Genomic DNA, 24130 nt, shown 5'->3' on the forward strand with positions numbered 1-24130 from the left:
GCATGCACTTTAGATCTACAGTACGCATGCGCAAAGTCTGTTGCGAGGCTGGATCATAGTCTGATTCACTGTGAACGCTGGGTAAGATAGCCACCATTGAAGTATATTACTGCATAATCAACATCCTGATCAATCTTTTCTATTTCCTCTCCAATGCCTCCACATCCTTCTGGTAGTGTGGCAACCAGAATTGAACACTATATTCCAAGTGCGGCCTAACTAAATTGGGATCTTCCTCTGTTCTGTCCATTCGATGACTTTCTTCTGTGAATATGTAGCTGGAGAATTGGACCCTGGTGTGTTTCTTTGTTCATCTTGTTGACGCTAAATATTGAATCTTGTGGTTTCAGACACCAGATAATCAAACTCCCAACAACAGTTTATATTTTACTGACTGTATTAATAGCACTGCAATACTACAGAGTATAGTTACCCCATCCAGAGAAAGGGAGAATGTTGGGGTAGAGATTATTTCCGAGCTGAATGTGAAAATGGATTCATTCAGTCTTTCCATTTACTGATCGAGAGCACAATTACACCAGAGGAAGACCACTCAAGCACTTAACGTTTGCAAAGGGATTTCCTGAGTGGTTAGTACTAACTTTAAAAGTTCAAAGCATTTGATCCAATTTCAACATTCTTATTGGCGAGGGCAATTTAACTGTTCTATCTAGGAGTACACAAATCATTTTCTATTTAACAAAACCAATGTGAATGGCGGGGCAATTACCCAATATTCTCTGCGAGTGAGAATATGCCCGATCCACATTACAGCGCCGCCTTGCGCAAGCGCGGTACTTGGCTCTGACTAGGGCATGCGCATTCCGGGCTGTGACTCGAGCTGCGAGGAGCCGGAGAGAAACAATGGAGTGAGGTTCAGTAATGGAGCCGCTGGGTGGCCGGGGAGGGATAGAAGCAGCGGAGTGGGCTGGGAGACTTCATAAACACCTTGTGGATGCCTCAATCCAGATAATATGTTTGCGGTACCATTTCAATCGGCACCGAATAGAGTCGGAGCTGAGCGGCTCCAGGCCCGGGTTACTGGCCGCCATCTTTATAGGAACAATGTACAACAGGGCGCATGCGCTGTGAGTCTGGACCAGTTGCCAACTCTCCCGGATTGGACTGGAGTCTCCAGGAATTTTTTTATTTGTCCATGGGATGTGGGAGTCGCTGGCTGAGCCAGAATTTATTGTCCATCCCTAATTGTCCTCCAACTGAGTGGTTTGCTAGGCCATCTCAGAGGGCATTTTAAGAGTCAACCACATTGCTCTTGATATACAATTAGACCAGACTGGATAAGGATGGCAGATATTTTTCCTAATTCATTCACACTGTGGGTGTCACTGGCTGGGACAGCATTCATCACCCATTCCTATTTGCTCTTGAACTGAGTTTCAGAGGACGTTTTAAGACTCAACCACATTGCTGTGGATCTGGAGTCACACATAGATTAGACCAGGTAAGGAGAGCAGATTTCCCTCCCTCAAAGACATTAGTGAACGAGATGGGACGTTTCATGGTCATCAGTAGGCTTTTAGTTCCAGATTTTAATTATATTCAAAATTTACCATACCATTCACCATAGGATCATAGAATGCCTACAGTGCAGAATTTTCCCCATCAAGTATGCACTGACTCTCCAACAAAGCAGCTTCCCTGACCCACTTCCCAGCCCTATCCCTGTAACCATGTGCATTTAGCATGGGTAATCCACCTAACCTACACATCTTTGGATTCAAACCTGAATTTCTGGAAAATTGTCTGGACATTAAAATATATACTTTTTTGTCATTGTTCTTTGAATATTTCTTTTCACTGGCTATTAAAATATTGACAACAGATGAAGGTTGTTTGGTTGACTGTCAGTCATTATCCTGTAAAGTGATGAGTCTTTTTGCTTTTCAGTTGGCCTGGGAAAGCAGTGTGGGATTGATGTGTTGACTGATTAGTGGTTGAGGATGGGGGCAATATAAAAGATGTGATAAAACATCCAGGAACTCATTGAATCACAGTTTGTGATTATAGAGGAGAGAATGTTGTGAATTTCTATCCTGGACTGACAGTGATGGTTTCTGTAAATTTACAGGGTGCTGGAAGTGGAGAATTGACAGACAGGAAACACAAATCAAACATCACATCGTGATCTGACTGAGTCATTCAACACAACAGGACCTGAATGTCAGCAGAATCTGAATGTGGAATGTTACAGGTTTGTTCATTCTGTCAGAGAGAAGATTTCAGGTCTTACTGTAACTGGAAAAGCCCTGAGATTCACAAATCCTGGTGAGGAAGCACCTCTGCTCAGGATGGTAGAGGTTTGGAACTCTCTTCTACAAAAGGCAGTTGATGCGAAATTAGTTACAACCTTTAAATCTTGATATGGATAATTTTTTTGTCAAACCCTCTTCAATTCTCCTCCAAATCTCTCTCAGGTCCATACCCCCCTCACTGCCCAAAGCCTCTTCAGCGCCGTCCAAATCCCTCTCAGCACACAATCTCTCAAAGTGCCCTCCTACTGAATATCCCTGTCAGTTCTCTCCCACCCTTCCCGGCAAACCCCACTCCCTCCCTGTGAACAGCCCCTAGACAGACTGACAGACACCCCACTCTTCCCCCCCAATCAATCCCCCTCCACTCCCCCTGTAAACAGCTCCTGGTCGAGTTGGATGTGGAAACTCTGCTCAAATGATGAATTCCCTGACACTGTTATAACATGATGTAGAGATGCCGGCGTTGGACGGGGGTAAACACAGTAAGAAGTCTCACAACACCAGGTTAAAGTCCAACCACTTTATTTGATAGCAATGCCACAAGCTTTCGGAAACGGTGTTCCTTCGTCAGGTGTGTGCAAGGTTCTGATCAGAGAAGGGCATATAAAGACACACACAGTTTACAGAATACGGATTATAATGCAAGTCTTTACAGCCAACCTGCTATTCAAGTCTTAAAGATGCAGACAATGTGAGTGGAGATAGCATTAGCATAGGTTAAAGAGATGTGTATTGTCTCCAGGCAGGAAAGTAAGTGAGATTTTACAAGCCCAGGCAAGTCATGGGGGTTACAAATAGTGCGACACGAACCCCAGATCCCGGTTAAGGCCGTCCTCGTGTGCGGAACTTGGCTATCAGTCTCTGCTCAGCGACTCTGTGCTGTCGTGTTTCGTGAAGGCTGCCTTGGAGAATGCTGAAGTGAATTCAGTGTGTATATTCCACACATTTTTAGTCCAGTCATATGGGCATTGATCTGTCTGGCAGCCTGCATGGAGATTTTCAGCTCTGTGTCTCCAGGACAGAAAGCAGTGAGCATGGATCTGTCAATTAGCCTCAATCAACACCTTCAGGAGAATTGGGAGAGTGAATACTAGATATAGCAGAGTGAGAATGGAGGCAGTGTGTGGAATGGAGATTTACAGCTTTTGGGGAATGGCAGAGGAAAGAATGTGCCATTGAAACTTGAATTGTCTGTTCTGAATTTCTATTCTGTACTGACACTGATCTCATTTGTAAATTCCTTTTAGAGAATATTAGAAGGTGAGGATTACAGACAGAAATCTCAAACCAAATGTCACACCAACATCTGACAGAGTCACTCAATTCATGAGGACCTGAATATCACTGACCTACGAATCCAGAAGGAGAAATCTTCCTCTGTTCTGTCTACTTCAGAAGATTTGAAACATCAGGGTGGCTGGAAAAGCACCAAGACGCACACACACCCGAGTGAGAGTGTTCCAGTGCACTGAGTGTGGGAAGAGCTTTAACCAGTTGCAAGAAATGGAAAGGGGGCGAAAAGAAAGTGTTTTACTCACAGATGTTGCAGACAGGGGGAAGGTTGAGTCTGTCTGAAGCTCAATCTTCGTTCACACAAAGCCCGCACTCTGATTGGCTGGAAGACCAGAGTCCTTCCGGTCCTCCAACTCTTCCCATGGTTAACAGCTCAGCATGAAGGTTAGTGGGTGGGCAGAGCCCCGCACATGCGCAGCTTCCCCGCTCCCTTGGACATGCGCAGTCTCAGGAGGGGGAGATCACCGAGCGGCTTCTCGCTCTGGCCGGAGCCACCAGCCACTTGTCTGGAAACCTTGGCTTGAGGAGGGGCAGGGGGAGGGGAACAATGGGAGGGGGCGGGGTTCCCGGGAGGGGAACAATGGGAAGGGGTGGGGCTCCCGGGAGGGGAACAATGGGTGGGGGCGGGGCTCCCGGGAGGGGAACAATGGGAAGGGGCGGGGCTCCCGGGAGGGGAACAATGGGTGGGGGCGGGGCTCCCGGGAGGGGAACAATGGGAAGGGCCGGGACTCCTGGGAGGGGAACAGTGGGTGGGGGCGGGGCTCCCGGGCCTGTGCACTGGAATCCGGAGATGTCACGTGGAGCAGAGAGATTCCTATTGGCTGATACAGGCAGAGCTCCGTTGTGACGTCACAAGAGTTGTCCAATGAGCTTCAGGCTGAAACTTCCTCCTCTGGGCAACATCTGGGAGGAAATGAATGTTTCCCCCTTTCCATTTCTTTTCTCATTCTGGGGGAAATTGGGGACTTGCAGCAACTGAAGGGTAAGGAAGTGAATCCAGTCTGTACATTCCACACATTTTTAGTCCAGTCATATGCGCACAGATCTTCTGGCAACCTGCATGGAGACTTTTAGCTGTGTGTCTCCAGGACAGGAAGCAGTGAGCATGGATCTGTTAATCAGCCTCAATCAGCACCTTCAGGAGAATTGGGAGGGTAAATATTAGATACAGCAGAGTGAGAATGGAGGGAGAGTGTGTGAGATGGAGATTTACAGCTTTTGGGGAATGAGAGAGGAAAGAATGTTGCATAGAAACGAGAATTGTCTGTTCTTAATTTCTATCCTGTCCTGACACTGATGACTTGTGTCAACTTGTTTTACAGGATATTGAAAGAGGAATCACAAGCTGAAATCTCAAACATCAGGTCTAGATATGGCAGAGTCATGTTCCTTGGGATCTGAATATCATCAGCCATTGAATCTGGAAGGAGATTTGAAAAGATTTCAAACGTCAGTGTGACTGGAAAAGCATCAACACACTTCCACATTCAAGTGAGAGTGTTCCAGAGCACTGACTGAAGAGCTTTAACCAGTTACACAGCCTGAATAAATATCACACCATTCACAGCGGGGAGAGACTGTACACGTGTTGTGTGTGTGGACGAGGCTTCAACTGATTGTCCACCCAAAAGAGAGGCAAGGACACCTGCACCATGGAGAAACCATGGAAATGTGTGGACTGTGGAAAGAGATACAGATTCCCGTCTCGGCTGGAAGCTCATCGACGCAGCCACACTGGGGAGAGGCCATTCACCTGCTCTCAATGTGGAAAGGGATTCAACCGCTTATCCAATCTGCGCAAACACCAGCGAGTTCACACTGGGGACAGACCGTTCACCTGCTCTCAGTGTGGAAAGGGATTCAACGACTTATCCAATCTGAATAAACACCAGCAAATTCACACAAGGGAGAGACTGTTCACCTGCTCTCAGTGTGGAAAAGGATTCACTCTGTTATCCACTTTGCAGAAACACCAGCAGGTTCACAGTGGGGAGAGACCATTCATCTGCTCTCAGTGTGGAAAGGGATTCACTGTGTTACCCCATCTGTGGAGACACCAGCGAATTCACACTGGGGAGAGACCATTCCCCTGCTCTCAGTGTGGGAAGAGATTCACTGACTCATCCAGCCTGCAGAGACACCAGCGAATTCACACTGGGGAGAAGCCATTCCCCTGCTCTCAGGGTGGGAAGGGATTCATTGACTCATCCAACCTGCAGAGACACCAGCGAGTTCACACTGGGGAGAGGCCATTCAACTGCTCTCAGTGTGGAAAGGGATTCAATCGGTTATACCACTTGCAGAGACACCAGCGAGTTCACACTGGGGAGAGGCCGTTCACCTGCTGTCAGTGTGGGAGGGGATTCACTCAGTCAACTAGCCTGCTGACACACCAGCGAGTTCACACTGGGGAGAGGCCGTTCACCTGCTCTCAGTGTGGGAAGGGATTCACTCATTCAACCAACCTGCGATTACACCAGCGAGTTCATACTGGGGAGAGGCCATTCATCTGCTCTCAGTGTGGAGACGGATTCACTCGGTTATCCCACTTGCAGAGCCACCAGCGAGTTCACACTGGGGAGAAACCATTCCCCTGCTCTCAGTGTGGGAAGAGATTCATTGACTCATCCAACCTGCAGAGACACCAGCGAGTTCACACTGGGGAGAGGCCATTCACCTGCTCTCAGTGTGGGAAGGGATTCACTCATTCAACTAGCCTGCTGACACACCAGCGAGTTCACACTGGGGAGAGGCCGTTCACCTGCTCTCAGTGTGGGAAGGGATTCACTCATTCAACTAGCCTGCTGACACACCAGCGAGTTCACACTGGGGAGAGGCCATTCACCTGCTCTCAGTGTGGGAAGGGATTCACTCATTCAACTAGCCTGCTGACACACCAGCGAATTCACACTGGGGAGAGGCCATTCATCTGCTCTCAGTGTGGAGACGGATTCACTCAGTTATCCCACTTGCAGAGACACCAGCGAGTTCACACTGGGGAGAAACCATTCACCTGCTCTCAGTGTGGGAAGGGATTCACTCGGTCGTCCAGCCTGGAGTCACACAAGCGAATTCACACTGGGGAGAGGCCATTCACCTGCTGTCAGTGTGGGAAGGGATTCAAACAGTTATCCAATCTGCGGACACATCAGCGAATTCACACTGGGGAGAAGCTGTTCACCTGCTCTCAGTGTGGGAAAGGATTCACTGACTCATCGAGCCTGCGGACACATCAGCAAGTTCACAATGGGGAGAGACCATTCATCTGCTCTCAGTGTGGAAAGGGATTCAGTCGAAAATCCAAACTGGAGACACACCAGCGAGTTCACACTGGGGAAAAACCGTTCACCTGCTCTCAGTGTGGGAAGGGATTCAAACAGTTATCCAACCTGCGGACACACCAGCGAGTTCACACTGGGGAGAGGCCATTCATCTGCTCTCAGTGTGGGAAGGGATTCAGAACTTCATCCCAGCTGCTGAGACACCAACAAATTCACGAGTGATACTCAGGGTTGGATTCTGCTGTTACTGTTTCAGCTCTCAGTTACATCCAGGACTGCATTTTGTTCATTCTCACAGCTGGTCAATGGGGAGGGTTTCTTTCTTCTGGACTGGCCGGTCTCATGGCTTCATGGCTAAATGATGCTCTTTGAGCTTTGTTGCGAATACCTGGTATCAGATTTAACAAGAATCACAAAGTGACAGGGTGTTAGGAAGGTCAGAGATATTTAGTCAGTATTTCTGTTTGAAACCCCCCCAGATGCCGATCCAATTTCCTTTGTAATTGATTGTTTCCACTTCCTCCACCCTCGTAGGGAGTGGGTTCCAAGTCAATACCATTCGCTGCAGTAAAATATTCTTCCTCACATTCCTCCCCCTGCATCTCTGACTCAAAACCTTAAATCTGTGTCCCCCTCATCCTTGTCCCATCAGCGAATGGGAGCAAATGTTCTTTGTCCGCCTTATCTAAATCTGTCAGAATCTTGTCCACCTCTATCAAATCTCCCCTCAACCTCCTTTGCTCCAAGGGGAACAACCCCAGCCTGACATTGACAATAAAGAACAAACTAACAGAATATGTTAATATCTAAAATCAAATGGGAATGTTTAATTTCTGTTTTAAAGATATTGTGAATATATTGCCCTGGACAATAATGAAATTGGGATAACTCACCTTGGATGTGGTTGAATGGAATATATCAATGTGGTATCCACCAACAGTCTAGTGAAAGTCTGGAATGTGTAGCTGGAAATCCCTCCCTAACAGCACTGTGGATGTATTTACACCTCAGGCATTGTAACAGTTCAGGAAGGCAGTGTTGGGACCATGGCCGAGGCAGCTACATACAGCCACATAGTCTGTCATAACTGAAGGACTGCAGATTGAATGTGAGGCATTATGGGACTGGACGATCTTGACCACATTCCTGTGACTGCTCAGTTTCTGCAATCACAGACCATTGTAGCTGTTTAGCAGAGCCCCGACAGAGGACCTGGTGAGAATATTTACTCAAAATGAGTTGGAATTAAGCTTATCCCAGGATCGGCTGAGATACCCGAATCTGTGAAAAGGGGGGGGGTCTGACCAATCAACAAACAGTGGTAGGTAGTTGATTAAGGAATTAAGAAGCATTCTCGGGCATTGTTTAAATTAATTTATCCTAAATTTGTGATAAAAACTGTGAGGGACTTATGACCCAATAGTCGGTGAAGTGACGGTATACTCCAAATAGCACTGGACTGAAAAGCGGACCCTCTGACAGTAGATTCTAATGGTTATAAACCTACCCAAGCATGGCCAGTGAAAAATCAGAGCTTGAGTGGGGACCGGACAGGTCTCTTACCTGCTACTTGGAAATAAGAACAAGAGACTTATTGATTAAATGATTCAAGAACAGAACCAATGTTTTGAGTCGTAGAATCATAGAAACCTTACAGTGCAATCTGGATGACACTTCCTAAGAGTCCTGATGAAGGGTCATCCAGACTCAAAACATTGGTTCTGTTCTCTCTCCAGATGCTGTGAGACTTGTTGAGATGTTCCGGCATTTTCTGTTTTAGTTTCAGATTCCTGAGTCCGCAGTATTTAAATTTTACGATAAAATGTTTAATCAAAATAGAGGGAGTGGTGGCAAAAAAAGAAAAAGGGTAAGGATGATAAAGTCAGGGTTCTGATTCTCTGAGCCCATCTCGAATTTTAAAAAATGAGTGAACCAGTTTATAGAGAACAGAAGTTACTCATCCCTAACAAAAACTGATCAAATTCAATTAAGGTGAGGGATATAACAAACTTAATAGATGAAGTTTAAAATCAAATTTGTTTTTTCGTTAGAGAAGTTTTTAAACTTGTGTAAAGTGATGGTGTGCCAGGTTTTTTTCTGCTCACTCCCCATCCCCTTTAGATTCTGCAGAAAAGTTAACGCTTTCAGTAGATAGTTCAATTGTTTTTAAATCGCCCGAAAACTCATGTATATTTTAGTTTATAATTGAAGATTTATTGTGTAGCCAAACAGGCCATCTAAAATGGCGTTTTGTAAAGCACTCTGGGATAACTGGGCACGAAACTAAACCGACAGGCTGCAGTTTAAAGACAGACAAACAGGCTGCAACCCTGATGAGTGAATACACAGGATATGGGCCATCTCCAGGATGAAAGAGACTTTCTGATCACACTGGGTTGTGTGCCAGACGTAAAGAACATAAGAACATAAGAAATAGGAGCAGAAGTAGGCCATCTGGCCCTTCGAGCCTGCCCCGCCATTCAATAAGATCATGGCTGATCTGTCGTGGCTCAGTTCCACTTTCCCGCCCTCTCCCCATAACCCTTAATCCCTTCTCTTATCAAAAACCCATCAACCCGCTTCTTAAAAATATTTAGCGAGGCAGCCTCCACCACTTCAACGGGCAGAGAATTCCAGAGATTCACCACCCTTTGAGTGAAGAAGTTCCTCCTCAACTCCGTTCTGAACCGCCCCCCCTTTATCTTGAGGCTGTGCCCCCTAGTCCTACTGTCTTTTTTGAGCGGGAAGAGTCTTTCCACCTCTATCCTATCCATCCCATTCATCATCTTATACGTCTCAATGAGATCTCCCCTCATTCTTCTAAACTCTAACGAGTACAAGCCTAGTTTATTCAGCCTCTCCTCATAGCTCAACCCCCTCAACTCCGGTATCAGCCTAGTAAACCTCCTCTGCACTCCCTCCAAGGCCAAAATATCCTTGCGCAGGTGCGGCGCCCAAAACTGCACACAGTACTCCAGCTGCGGCCTCACCAATGCCCTATACAGCTGCAGCAAGACCTCCCTACTTTTATATTCAATCCCCCTCGCTATGAAGGCCAGCATCCCATTCGCCTTCCTGACCACCTGCTGCACCTGCACGCTGGGTTTTTGCGACTCATGCACAAGGACCCCGAGGTCCCTCTGCACCGTCGCCTGCTGCAGTTTTTCGCCACGTAAGTAATAGTCCTTCCTACCATTCTTCCTACCAAAGTGGACCACCTCACACTTGCCAACATTAAATTCCATTTGCCATTTCCTGGCCCATTCGCCCAGCCTATCTAGATCCTTCTGCAGACTCTCCACACCCTCCGCACAATTTGCCTTTCCCCCAATCTTGGTGTCATCAGCAAATTTCGACACCCTACACTCGGTTCCCTCCTCCAGATCATCTATATAAATGGTAAATATAAATGGTAAAAAGGCACCGTGAATCCTTATTTAGGAGGAAGGTATGTGACCTATGTGCCTACAACACCTACAGGCATGGCCGCCAGGGACACACCCAGAGATCGGTGTGGTAGCACCTGATTGGACTCTTATCGATCAGGGTGATCAAGTCCTGATCGATTGATTGGCAATGGCCAAAAAAAGGGCGTGAAGCCAAATGGGGTATAAAGGATGCTGCACAACCAGGAATCTCTCTCTCTCTCTGATCCCACGACCGAGCTACAACAATGGTGAACATCGCCAGCAAGAGAGCCACCACACCCAAGAAGGAAGAAAGAGAGACTACAGCCAGAATGCCAGACCAGACCAAAGGACCAAACTACACAGACGACTACCAAGACCAGCACACAGATAAAGGCCAGTATCTGTTTGGGTATTTGTCAGTCACACAAAGTTAAGTCAAGGTCTTGTACTTGAATTCTAGTATTTTCTGTAAGATAACTTATTGTTGGTCGGGTGGGTGATTATCGATTGTGTGGGTTTAAATAAATATTGTTTGTACTAATAAGACGTCTACTCAAAGTTATTTGTCCACCGTATAAGGGTTAAAACAGACTGATTTTTACAACAATTGGAATTGGCTAATGTAGGTGTTTGACATTTTTAATGGATTGAAAAGGGGTCTTGCGAAGGCAGTTTGCTAGGGGGAGATGTTTATAAAGAGGTGCTGAGGGCTGTTAGTTTTACAAATTACCCCCGTTTTCAGAGCCGTGACTTCATGTCCTGGTCTGAGAGGGATGGAGAGAAGTCTGTTCAATTGTTAAAGTGAAGCTTCCACACACCTGACGAAGGAACAGCGATTCCGAAAGCTTGTGGGACTACTGTCAATAAACTGGTTGGATTTTAACCTGGTGTTGTGAAGCTTCTTACTGTGTTTACCCAAGTACAAGCCAGCATCTCCACATCTTTAAATACATATACAGGGAAGAGGCTGCAGTGAAATCTGTCCCTTTTAACCTGCACAGAAGCAAGAGGCTGAGATTGACAGGCTGCAGGAGTCCATTCAGCCCATTGTGTCCCTGCTAGCTCTTTGAAAGGACTCTGATTTATCCAACTGCTCTGCTGTTTTCCCACAGCCCTGCAAATTCTTCCCTTCCAAGTCTTTACCCTTTGGAAAGATTCGATTGAATCTGCTTTCAGGCAGATCAGTTCAACTCGCTGTATCAAAAAATAAAATAAAATCTTATCTCTCCCTCTGGCTCCTTTGCCAATTACCTTAGAGAGACTCACTTTCTGTTAAAGAGCATGCCAACCCCTCTCACCCACTTTCCCTAAAGTGTATCAATCTCATCAGGAAAAGTTCAGAAAAATCAAATATTTCTCTTTAATTCATCTGTAGCCTGTTCCCTGCCCTCTTTGTGGTAAAGGCAGAATTCTCTGGATAGTAAATTTAAAAAGAAGTTTATTGAATGAAAAAGTTTTACTGAACAGCTTTAAGACATTGACTTTTACAACTTCATGTGGGTGATCAGTCTGTAGAAGCGTAACCCTCTCTGGCTCCTTCTTTCACAGGAATTCAGCCTCGGGAGTCTGGCTCCTTCTCTGACAGGAATTTCCTTGGAACGCAGCCTCAGGAGTCTTCAATATTTGGCTCGCAAGGAAGACCTGCAGAATCTCTACTTTTATCCCCAAAGTGATGATTACCTCATGTCAGACTTGGGGCTATTGTATCAGGACAATTGGTCAATTTGATCAGTCGATTAACTGGATCCTCAATTACTGACACACCACCTCCTCTTACACAGGAATACAAGAGAACCGGTTCATACTATCCCTTTAGCTGATTCTGTACAATCCCTTATTTACACAGTTTCAAATGTTGAGGATAATCAGAGCTTGAAGGTCTCTCTCGTCAGTACATTTATCCTCATGCGCATTCTTTATGTACACAGCAATTAAGCTTTTCCAGCAAATAAAACTCAATCTTTTACTATAACTACTGATTTGTTATTCATTGATTAACTATAACTCATTTAAGGCTAATGACTTTCTCATTTGTTAATGACTGGTAGCTAATAAATAACTACCAGATGGGGCAGCTCTCTTCACTAAATCACCACTCCAACTGCTCCTCTGGAAACAATGAGGTCGAACCCATGAAGGTAAGTACTTTTTAAAGGAACAAAACCCTTCCCAGGTCTCACTGGGCCCTACTTCCGGTTTTACACTCCCGGCTTAGGAAAAAACTCCAAAAAAAGTAAGGTAAAAATCCCTCTTCCCGACAAGCTCTCGTCACTGAATCACCACTCCAACTGCTCCTCTGGAAACAATGAGATCAGTTGGAGATTGGGGCAGAGAGATGGCAGATGGAGTTTAATCCAGACAAATGTGAGGTAATGCATTTTGGTAGGTCTAACACAAATAAGAAATATAAAGTAAATGGCAGAACCCTTAAGAGTATTGATAGGCAGAGGGATCTGGGTGTACAGGTACACAGGTCACTGAAAGTGGCAATGCAGGTGGAGAAGGTAGTCAAGAAGACATACGCCATGCTTGCCTTCATCAGCCGGGGCACTGAGTTTAAAAATTGGCAACTCATGTTACAGCTTTATAGAAGCTTAGTTAGGCCGCACTTGGAATATAAGAACATAAGAAATAGGAGCAGGAGTAGGCCAACTAGCCCTTCGAGCCTGCCCCGCCATTCAATAAGATCATGGCTGATCTGTCGTGGCTCAGTTCCACATTCCCGCCCTCTCCCCATAACCCTTAATCCCCTCTCTTACCAAAAACCCATCAACCCGCGTCTTAAAAATATTTAGCGAGGCAGCCTCCACCACTTCAACGGGCAGAGAATTCCAGAGATTCACCACCCTTTGAGTGAAGAAGTTCCTCCTCAACTCTGTTCTAAACGGCCCCCCCTTTATCTTGAAGCTGTGCCCCCTAGTCCTACTGTCCTTTTTGAGCGGGAAGAGTCTCTCCACCTCTATCCTATCCATCCCATTCATCATCTTATACGTCTCAATGAGATCTCCCCTCATTCTTCTAAACTCTAATGAGTACAAGCCTAATTTATTCAGCCTCTCCTCATAGCTCAACCCCCTCAACTCCGGCATCAGCCGAGTAAACCTCCTCTGCACTCGCTCCAAGGCCAAAATATCCTTGCGTAAGTGCAGCGACCAAAACTGCACACAGTACTCCAGCTGTGGCCTCACCAGTGCCCTATACAGCTGCAGCAAGACCTCCCTACTTTTATATTCAATCCCCCTCGCTATGAAGGCCAGCATCCCATTCGCCTTCCTGACCACCTGCTGCACCTGCAAGCTGGGTTTTTGCGACTCATGCACAAGGACCCCGAGGTCCCTCTGCACCGTCGCCTGCTGCAGTTTTTCTCCACGTAAGTAATAATCCTTCCTACCATTATTCCTACCAAAGTGGACCACCTCGCACTTGCCAACATTAAATTCCATTTGCCAGTTCCTGGCCCATTCGCCCAGCCTATCTAGATCCTTCTGTATACTCTCCCCACCCTCCGCACAATTTGCCTTTCCACCAATTTTGGTGTCATCAGCAAATTTCGACACCCTACACTCGGTTCCCTCCTCCAGATCATCTATATAAATGGTAAATAGCTGAGGCCCCAGCACCGACCCCTGGGGCACTCCAGTAGTCACCATCCGCCAATCCGAATAGCACCCATTGACCCCCACTCTCTGCCTCCTATTTGACAACCAGTCCAATTCTGGTTGCCACACCACCAGGAGGATGTGAAGGCTTTGGAGAGGGTACAGAAAATACTTACCAGGATGTTGCCTGGTGTGGAGGAAAAGTTGGAGAAACTTGGTTTGTTTTCACTGGAATGACGGAGGTTAAGGGGAGACCTGATAGAAGTCTACAAGATTATGAGAGGCATGGACAGAGTGGATCGTCAGAAGCTGTTTCCCAGGGTGGAAGAGTCAATTACTAGGGGGAACAGGTTTAAGGTGCAACGGTTAAAGGAGATGTATGAGGCAGATTTTTACACAGAGTAGTGGGTGCCTTGAACTCGTTGTCAGGGGAGGTAGTGGAAGTGGATATGGTAGTGACTTTTAAGGGGCGTCTTGACAAATAAATGAATAGGACGGGAATAGAGGGATGTGTTCCCTGGAAGGGGGTTTTAATTTAGTCTGGCAGCATGGTCAGTGCAGGCTTGAAGGGCCTGTCCCTGTAACTCTCTTTGTTCTAAATACAGTAATATTTAATGAACACATTTGGTTCATACAATGTGGTTGACTCTCAACTGCCCTCTGAACAAGGGCATCTAGGGATGGGCGATAAATGTTGGCCAGCCAGTGACACCCATGTCCCACAACTGAATAAAGTTAATACAAGATATACTGGTTCGAAAAGACACTTGCTGCAAGCCAATAGCTTTCCTTCTGACTTGAACTGAGCAATCAACCTTATTCTTGAGCCAAATTTAACAGAATTATAATGTCTTCCAACTGATTAAATTCATAGAAGAAATTCTTAGTTTATACAACTCCTGCTCACTTTGCAGCTTCCACAAGCATGTGGATGAATCCAATATTAATTTTTAAAATAAAGCTCCAGTCACATGTTAGAGTTTAACGTGGTTTCCTTGAACTTGTTGTTTAGAATGTTTGAAGAGGCAGCGTGGGGCACAATGGGGCACACGGCCTCCTTTTGTGCTCTCTGCTCCTCGTCTGCATTTGAAGTGGTAAATATCTGGAACTCACTTCCTATGATTGGGCTGAAGCAGAGAGACTGGAATGTTTCCAAAAGGAAATTGGACGGGCATTTCAGGGAAATCAATCCGCAGGGATACGGAGAGAGAACAGGGCAACAGTTTGATCTAAAGAGAGCCAGCATGAACTCAATGGGCTGAATGGCCCCATTCCCAATCCTGTCTGATCCAAGGAGAGAAATTTCAGCTGCTCCAGTCCCTCCAACTCACTGAAGTCCCTCATCCCTGGAATCATTCTCGTAAATCTCTGCACCTTCTCTAAGAACATCACATCCTTCCTGAAGTTTGGGGCCCAAATATAGGGTTCCATTTTAGAGGGATAGAACTGAACAGGAGTGAGGTTATGTTCAACTTGTTCAGAACCAGGGTTAGGCTACACTGGGAGCGCTGTCAACATTTATAATCTCCATTTAGAAAAAGGAAATAGAGGCACTGGAGAAGGAGCAACAAAGATTCACAAGAATAATCCCAGAACTGAGAGCATTTAACCCTCAGGAAAGGCTGGGGATGCTTTTCTCTAGAAAGGAGGAGACTGAAGGGTGACCTGATGGAAGTCTTTAAGATTGTGAAGGGGTTCAATAATCCAATAGGGATTTCAGTGAGAAACCTCTTTACCCAGCGAGTGGTGAGAATGTGGAACTCACTACCACAGTGAGCGGTTGAGGTGAACAGCATGAATACATTGAAGGGGAAGTTAGATACATACATGAGGGAGAAAGGAATAGAAGGATATGCTGATGGGGGAGATGAAGAGGGGTGAATGGAGGCTCATGTGGAGCATAAATACTGACACAGACCAATCGAGCCGACTGGCCTGGCCCTGTGCTGTAGACTCAGTGGAACAGAGACAAACGTATTTATTTTAGATCTACCTGTCGTGGTAGAGAAAAACATTATTTACTATCCAGGATTAAATAAATGTTCTTCATCAGTCTGTGTGGGTCATTTCAGTGGAAATGTGCTTCCCCAGGCTCAAAGAGCATCAGCCCACTGGAAGCAAAATCATGAGACCAGCCAGTCCAGCAGAAAGAAACCCTCTGACCCTCCCACTTCACCCACCATCAGAATGAACAGGGTTCAGTCCTGGATGTGACTAACAGCAGCAATAACAGCAGAATCCACAAGTGATCACTTGTGAGCTCGCTGGTGTCCGAACAGGAGTGATAAACTGGTAAATTTCTTCCCACACACAGCAGCTGTGAATGGACTGGTGGATCATCAGTTCCTGAGAGCTTTTGAAACTATTCCCACAGTCAGAGCATTTAAAGGGTCTCTCCCGGGTGTGAGGGACATTGTGCATCAGCAGCTGGGGTATCGAGTGAATCCTTTCGCACACACAGAGCAGGTGAATGGTCTCTCCCAGTGTGAACTCGCTGGTGTCTCTGCAGTGTGCATGCTCTTCCAAACCTCTTTGTGCAGAGAGAGCAGCTGAACGGTCTCTCCCCAGTGTGAATGCGCTGGTGGTCTATCAGATGCTCAGAAATTTTGAAGCTACTCCCACACTCAGAGCATTTAAAGGGTCTTTCCTGGGAGTGAGTGACTTTGTGTCTCTGCAGGCTGGATAACCGAGTGAATCCGTTCCCACACTCGGAGCAGGTGAACGGTCTCTCCCCGCTGTGAACTCGCTGGTGGGTCAGCAGGCTGGATGACTGAGTGAATCCCTTCCCACACTCGGTGCAGGTAAATGGTCTCTCCTCAGTGTGAAGACGTTGGTGTGTCAACAGTGTGTATGACTGACTGAATCCCTTCCCACACACAGAGCAGATGAACGGTCTCTCCCTGGTGTGAACTCGCTGGTGTCTCTGCAGCGTGGATGACCTCTTAAACCTCTTTGAGCAGAGAGAGCAGCTGAACGGTCTGTCCTCAGTGTGAATGCGCTGGTGGGACACAAGTTCCCCAGAAATTCTGAACTCACTCCCACAGTCCGAGCATTTAAAGGGCCTCTCACTGGTGTGAGTGACTTTATGACTCAGCAGGTTGGATAAAGTAGCGAATCCCTTCCCACACACAGAGCAGGTGAATGGCCTCTCTCCGGTGTGAACTCGCTGGTGTGTCAGCAGGGCAGATAACTGAGTGAATCCCTTCCCACAGTCAGAGCAAGTGAATGGTCTCTCTCTGGAGTGAACTCGCTGGTGGTTCCGCAGGTTTGATGGTGATCTAAATCTCATTGAGCAGTGAGAGCAGCTGAATGGTCTGTCCTCAGTGTGAACTCGCTGGTGGGACATCAGATCCCGAGAACTTTTGAAGCAACTCTCACAGTCAGAGCATTTAAAGGGTCTCTCATTGGTGTGAGTGACTTTGTGTGTCAGCAGGGCGGATGACCGAAAGAATCCCTTCCCACACGCACTGCAGGTGAACGGTCTCTCCCCAGTGTGAATTCGTTGGTGTGCTCGCAGTTCAGAGGACCGAGTGAATCCCTTCCCACACATGGAGCAGCTGAACAGTCTCTCCCTGGTGTGAACTCGCTGGTGTCTCCGCAGTGTGGATGACCATTTAAATTTCATTGTGCAGTGAGAGCAGCTGAACGGTCTCTCCACACTGTGAATGCGCTGGTGGGACACCAGTTCTCCAGAGCTTTTGAATCCGCTCCCACAGTCAGAGCATTTAAAGGGTCTCTCATTGGTGTGAGTGAGATTGTGACTCTGCAGGTGGGAGAACTTAATGTATCCCTTCCCACAGACTGAGCAGGTGAAGGGTCTCTCCCGAGTGTGACTGCGTTGATGAATTTCCAGATCACAGGGCAACATGAATCCTTGTCCACAATCGTCACATTTCCACAGTTTCTCCATGGTGCATGTGTCCTTGTGACTCTCCAGGTTTGAAGATCAGTTGAATCCCTGTCCACACACAGAACACGTGTACAGTCTCTCTCCACTGTAAACGGTGCAATGTTGTTTCAGTCTGTGTAACCGGTTAAAGCTCTTTCCACTATCAGTGCTGGAGTACTGTGTGCAGTTTTGGGTGCCGCACCTGCGCAAGGATATTTTGGCCCTGGAGGGAGTGCAGAGGAGGTTTACTAGGCTGATACCGGAGTTGAGGGGATTGAGCTATGAGGAGAGGCTGAATAAACTAGGCTTGTACTCGTTAGAGTTTAGAAGAATGAGGGGAGATCTCATTGAGACGTATAAGATGATGAATGGGATGGATAGGATAGAGGTGGAGAGACTCTTCCCGCTCAAAAAAGACAGTAGGACTAGGGGGCACAGCCTCAAGATAAAGGGGAGGCGGTTTAGAACGGAGTTGAGGAGGAACTTCTTCACTCAAAGGGTGGTGAATCTCTGGAATTCTCTGCCCGTTGAAGTGGTGGAGGCTGCCTCGCTAAATATTTTTAAGAAGCGGGTTGATGGGTTCTTGATAAGAGAGGGGATTAAGGGTTATGGGGAGAGGGCGGGAAAGTGGAACTGAGCCACAACAGATCAGCCATGATCTTATTGAATGGCGGGGCAGGCTCGAAGGGCTAGATGGCCTACTCCTGCTCCTATTTCTTATGTTCTTATGTAACACCCTCACTCAGGTGTGTTCCAGTCACACCGATGTTTAAAATCTCCTTAAGCAAACAGATCAGAGAAACATTGCTTTTCTAGATTCAAAGCTTGATGATATTCAGGTCCCAATAAATCGAATGACTCTGTCAAATCTTGATGTGACGTTTAGTTTGAAATTTCTGTCTGTAAATCCTCACCTCTTGTTATCTATGAAAGGAATTTACAACAGACATCACTGTCAGTACAGGATAGAAATTCAGAACAGACAATTCTTGTGTCTATGGAACATTCTTTCCTTTCTCAGTCCCCAAAAGCTGTCAATCTCCATCCCACACACTCTCCCTCAATTCTCACTCTGCTCTCCTGCATATACCACCTCCCAAGTCTACTGATTCAGGCTGATTAACGGATCCATGCTGACTACTTTCTGGATTGGACACAGAGATCTGAAAATGTACGTGTAACAACCGGCCTACACGCTCGGAATTAAAATCTGTGCCATATGCGGGACTGAATTACTGGATTGGGAGAAGAGAAGGATGTGGGGAAGATTTTTACTTCAGTGCAGAAAGGTCATTACCTGGAACCCGCTGCCTCATGCAAATGATCCATGATTAATCTTCAAGCTGACAGCCACGTTAAAGTTTTACATTTGGATATAAATGAGCAGCCTGATGATGTGTGTAATACACTGGATTACCTGGTTACAGATACATGAAGAATGTGAGCATTTTTATTCAGGCAGCGGGTGGTGACCTGGAAGTTCAAAATTGAAGCTGAAAATGGAAAGGGGGAGAAAACAAGTATTTTACTCACAGATGGTGGAGAAGGGAGGAGATTTGAGTCTGTCTGAAGCTCAACCTTCATTCAGAGAGAGAGCAGCAGCTTTACTGGGCAGGAATGAACAAGCTCATTGTCCAACTTCCGCATTCAGGGAGCTCTGATTGGCTGGAGGACCAGACTCCTTCCGGTCCTCCAACTCTTTCCATTGGTTAACGCTTCATCATGTGGGCGGGGGGAACGGGGAGCCCCCAGCAAATGCGCAGCTTCCCCTCTCCCTTGGACATGCGCAGTCCCGGGCCGTGGGGGAGGGGGAGATCGCCGAGCGGCTTCTCGCTCTGGCCGGAGCCGCCAGCCGCTTGTCTGGAAACCTTGGCTCGAGGAGGGGAACAGTGGGTGGGGGCGGGGCTCCCGGGAGGGGAACAGTGGGTGGGGGCGGGGCTCCCGGGAGGGGAACAGTGGGTGGGGGCGGGGCTCCCGGGTCCGCGCGCCGGAGATCCCACCCCCTGTAAACTTCTTCCTGTCTGCAACATCTGTGAGTTTCCTTTCTCCCCCTTTCCATTTCTTTTCTCATTCTGGGGGACTTGCAGCAACTGAAGGGAAAGGAAGTGAATCCAGTCTGTACATTCCACAGGTGAGAACTCTCCATTCACCTGACGAAGGGGCAAACCCCGAAAGCTTGTGGGTTTATTATCAAATAAACTGGTTGGACTTTAGCCTGGTGTTGTGAGACTTCTTACTGTGTCCAGGACAGGAAGCACTGAGCATTGGAGATGATGGCATAGTGGTATTGTCATAGACCCAGGATAACACTTCAAATCTCACCATGGCAGGTGGTGAAATTTTGAATTTAGGGTGATACAGTGGTTAGCACTGCGGCCTCACAGCACCAGGGACCGGGGTTCAATTCCAGCTTCGGGTCACTGACTACGGGGAGTTTCCACATTCTGCCGTGTCTGTGTGGGTTTCCTCTGGGTGCTCAGGTTTCTTCCCACTGAGCGAAGATGTGTGGGTCAGGTGGATTGGCAATGCTAATTTGACTTTAATGTCGGGGATTAGTGGGGTAAATACATGGGGAAAGGACCTGGGATTGTGGTTGGTGCAGACTCAGTGGACCGAATGGCCTCCTTCTGTACTGTAGAGATTCTATGATTCTAATTGATTCTATGATCTGTCAATCAGCACCTTCAGGAGAATTGAGAGGAGGAATATTAGATACAGCAGAGTGAGTGGGATGGAGATTTACAGCTTTCAGGGAATGAGAGAGGAAAGAATGAATGTTCCATGGAAACTAGAATTGTCTGTTCTGAATTTCTAGCCTGCGCTGACAGTGATTATTTTTGTAAACCCTTTTCACAGGATACCAGAAGGTGGAGGATTTGCAGACAGATATCTCAAATCAAGCATTAAGTCAAGATCTGACAGTCACTCAATTCATTGGGACCTGAATATTATCAGCCTTTAATTCCACAGGAGAAATTTTTCTCTCTTCTGTCTACTTCTAAAGACTTTAAACATCAGTGTGACTGGGAAGTTACTGAGAGACACACAAACATCTGAGCGAATGTTCCATTGCACTGGCTGACTGTGGAAAGAGCTTTAACCAGTTACGCAACCTGAAAATACATCGCAGCATTCACAGTGGGGAGGGACTACCTGTGCTCTGTGTGAGATTTGACTGATTGTTTAACCTGGAGAGTCACAAGGACACCCGCACCATGGAGAAACAGTGGAAATGTGGGTACTGTGGGAAGGGATTCAGGTTCCCATTTCAGCTGGAAATTCATCAACGCAGTCACACTGGGGAGAGACCATTCACCTGTTCTGTGTGTGAGAAGGGATTCACTCAGTTATCCAGGCTGCGTGCACACAATCTCACGCACACCCAGGAGAGACCCTTTAAATGCTCTGACTGTGGGAGTGGTTTCAGAAGTACTGCAGAACTTGTAACCCACCAGCGCATTCACACTGGGGAGAGACCGTTCAAATGCTCTCACTGCTCGAAGGGATTTAAAAGGTTATACACACTGCAGAGACACCAGCGAGTTCACACTGGGGAGAGACCATTCACCTGCTCTGTGTGTGGGAAGGGATTCGCACAGTCATCCAGTCTACAGAGTCACAATGTCACCCACACCAATGAGAGACCCTTTAAATGCTCTGACTGTGGGAGCAGCTTCAAACGTGCTGCGGATCTGAGGGACCACCAGCGCAATCACACTGAGGAGAATCCGTTCGGCTGCTCTCACTGCACAAAAAAATTTAGAACGTCATCCACACTGCGGAAACATGAACGGGTTCACACCGGGGAGACACCTTTCACCTGCACCATGTGTGGGAAGGGATTCACTCAGTTAAGCCATCTCTGGAGACACCAGCGAGTTCACACAGGGGAAAGGCCATTTACCTGCTCTGTGTGTGGGCAGGGATTCACTCAGTTAAACAATCTCCTGAGACACCAGCGAGTTCACACAGGGGAGAGGCCATTCACCTGCACCGAGTGTGGGCAGGGATTCACTCAGTCATCCGATCTGCGGACACACCAACGAATTCACACTGGGGAGAAACCATTCATCTGCTCTGTGTGTGGGAAAGGATTCAATGATTCATCCACCCTGCGGGCACACCAACAAGTTCACACTGGGGAGAGACCATTCAAATGCACTCTGTGTGGGAAAGGATACATTCACTCTGCCGACCTGCAGACACACCAGCGAATTCACACTGGGGAGAAGCCGTTCAGTTGCTCTCATTGCACAAAGAGATTTCATCGGTCATCCGACCTGCAGACACACCAGCGAGTTCACACTGGGGAGAGACCGTTCAGTTGCTCTCACTGCACAAAGAGGTTCCATCGGTCATCTGACCTGCTGAAACATCAGCCAGTTCACACTGGGGAGAAACCATTCACCTGCACCCTGTGTGGGAAGGGATTCACTCAGTCATCCAGCCTAAGGGTACACCAGCGGGTTCACACCAGGGAGTGACTGCTCACCTGCTGTGTGTGTGGGAAGGGATTCACTCAGTCAGTAAACTTGGTGAGATACCAGCAAGTTCACAAGTGATTACAGTTCTGGGATTATTCTTCTAAATCTTTGTTGTGCCTTTTTCTGTGTCTCTATTTCCTTCTTCTCAATGAAGATAACAAACGTTGACAGTACTCCCAGTGTAGTCTTGTGATGAAATTTAGACTGGTTCAATGAAATGTAGATAATAGAATTGATATCTAGTGAGGACTTTATACTTTACAATTGAATAAAGGGTTCAGTGTTATTAACAGGTAAAGAAGGGCTAAAACCCTTACCCAGAACCCTTTTCACACACACGTGGACATCTCTGAATCTGACGTACACCAAATGGAAAGTTACACAAGGGGCTGGAATTCACTGGAATTTCTTAACAACCTTTCAATAGAAATGTACTGGTACAGACTGTGACAAAGGACACAACAGATTGCAAGAACCAGGAGGAACCTTTAACCCAGAGAATGTTCATGACTTTGTTCAGGACACTGGTGCCAGGCTTGTGTCTGTCTTTATGAGCACACAAAACAGTCCAAAGATGTGCGGGATAGGTGGATTGGCCATGCCAAATTGACCCTAGTGTTCGGGGGATTAGCAGGGTAAATGTGTAGGATTGCGGGAATAGGGCTTTGATGGGATTGTGGTCAGTGCAGACTCGATGGATGAAATGGCCCACTACACTGTAGGGATCCTATGATTCTATGAATACTATTAGACATGTTTCAGATGGTGATTATCTGTGTTAGTCTGCGTTTATAAACCCATTAAATTCTGTTGTGGACTGATTGAGTTGCCAATATCCGCACAGTGTCAAAATACAAACATTTCTTTCCTCTCATTGCATCCTAAACTACAACATTTCTGATTTTGCTTGAAGTTTTTGAGGCTGAGGTCAGGGAGCTCATTGCTAGTTGCCCTTGAGAAGGTGATGGTGAGCTGCGTTCCTGAATTGCTGCAGACCACGTGTTGTGGGTTGACCCACAATGCTATAAGGGAAGGAATTCCAAGATTTTGACCCAGCGACCATGAAGGAATACCAATATATTTCCAAGTCAGGGTGGTGAGTGGCTTGGAGGGGAATTTGCAGGTGGTGATGCTCCCATGTATCTGCTGTCCTTGTCCTTCTAGATGGAAGTGGTCGCGGGTTTGGAAGATGCTGTCTAAGGATCTTTGGTGAATTTACCCTGCTAATCCCCCTGACAGTGAGGGGCAATTTGGCACGGCTAATCAACCTAATTGGCACATGTTTGGTGTGTGGGTGGAAACCGGAGCACCCGGAGGAAACTCAGGCAGACACGAGGAGAATGTGTAAAATTCACACAGGCAGTCACCCAAGGCAATAACTGAACCTGAGACAGCAGTACTGATCACTGTGCCTCCAATTATCAAATAATTGTTCCAAATTCTAAAAGGTTTGCTGTAATACATTGTGCATAACTGCTTTGAACAGCAGAAAATTCAACAATGCAGGTATGCCAGTTTGGAGAAGGAAACATAAGAACATAAGAAATAGGAGCAGGAGTAGGCCATCTAGCCCTTCGAGCCTGCCCCGCCATTCAATAAGATCATGGCTGATCTGTCGTGGCTCAGTTCCACTTTCCCGCCCTCTCCCCATAACCCTTAATCCCCTCTCTTATCAAGAACCCATCAACCCGCTTCTTAAAAATATTTAGCGAGGCAGCCTCCACCACTTCAACGGGCAGAGAATTCCAGAGATTCACCACTCTTTGAGTGAAGAAGTTCCTCCTCAACTCCGTTCTAAACCGCCTCCCCTTTATCTTGAGGCTGTGCCCCCTAGTCCTACTGTCTTTTTTATTGTATTCACTCACTGCAATGCCATTGATTGAAATCTGAAAACACACGTG

The 24130-nt window shown here is 46.9% G+C and overlaps 2 protein-coding genes across 2 annotated transcripts in view; one reads left to right on the plus strand and one right to left on the minus strand.

Annotated features, from left to right (window-relative positions):
- LOC145363729 (uncharacterized) overlaps positions 1–24130 on the minus strand; it is a 356716-nt gene that overhangs the window by 116920 nt on the left and 215666 nt on the right. The gene's annotated exons all lie outside the window — the stretch shown is intronic.
- Positions 836–22304, plus strand: LOC145363582 (uncharacterized). Its single transcript, XM_080218766.1, has 6 exons — positions 836–869; positions 2090–2212; positions 3523–3950; positions 4889–7065; positions 14869–14950; positions 20949–22304. Exons 4-6 carry the CDS (start codon positions 5219–5221, stop codon positions 22227–22229), a joined length of 3210 nt encoding a protein of 1069 aa, XP_080074892.1. The 5' UTR covers positions 836–869; positions 2090–2212; positions 3523–3950; positions 4889–5218; the 3' UTR covers positions 22230–22304.

This window comes from Carcharhinus amblyrhynchos, unplaced genomic scaffold (genome assembly GCF_965287045.1).
Source record: "Carcharhinus amblyrhynchos unplaced genomic scaffold, sCarAmb.v2.hapA scaffold_39, whole genome shotgun sequence".
Taxonomy (NCBI): Eukaryota; Metazoa; Chordata; class Chondrichthyes; order Carcharhiniformes; family Carcharhinidae; genus Carcharhinus; species Carcharhinus amblyrhynchos.

Excerpts from the sequence above, each read along its gene's own strand:
- LOC145363582 (XM_080218766.1), top strand. The coding sequence starts at position 5,219 with ATGGAGAAACCATGGAAATGTGTGGACTGTGGAAAGAGATACAGATTC. Across the intron at positions 7,066-14,868 it reads AGACACCAACAAATTCACGA|AATGTTTGAAGAGGCAGCGT; the intron begins GTGATACTCAGG and ends CTTGTTGTTTAG. Across the intron at positions 14,951-20,948 it reads CCTCGTCTGCATTTGAAGTG|GACACCCGCACCATGGAGAA; the intron begins GTAAATATCTGG and ends GAGAGTCACAAG.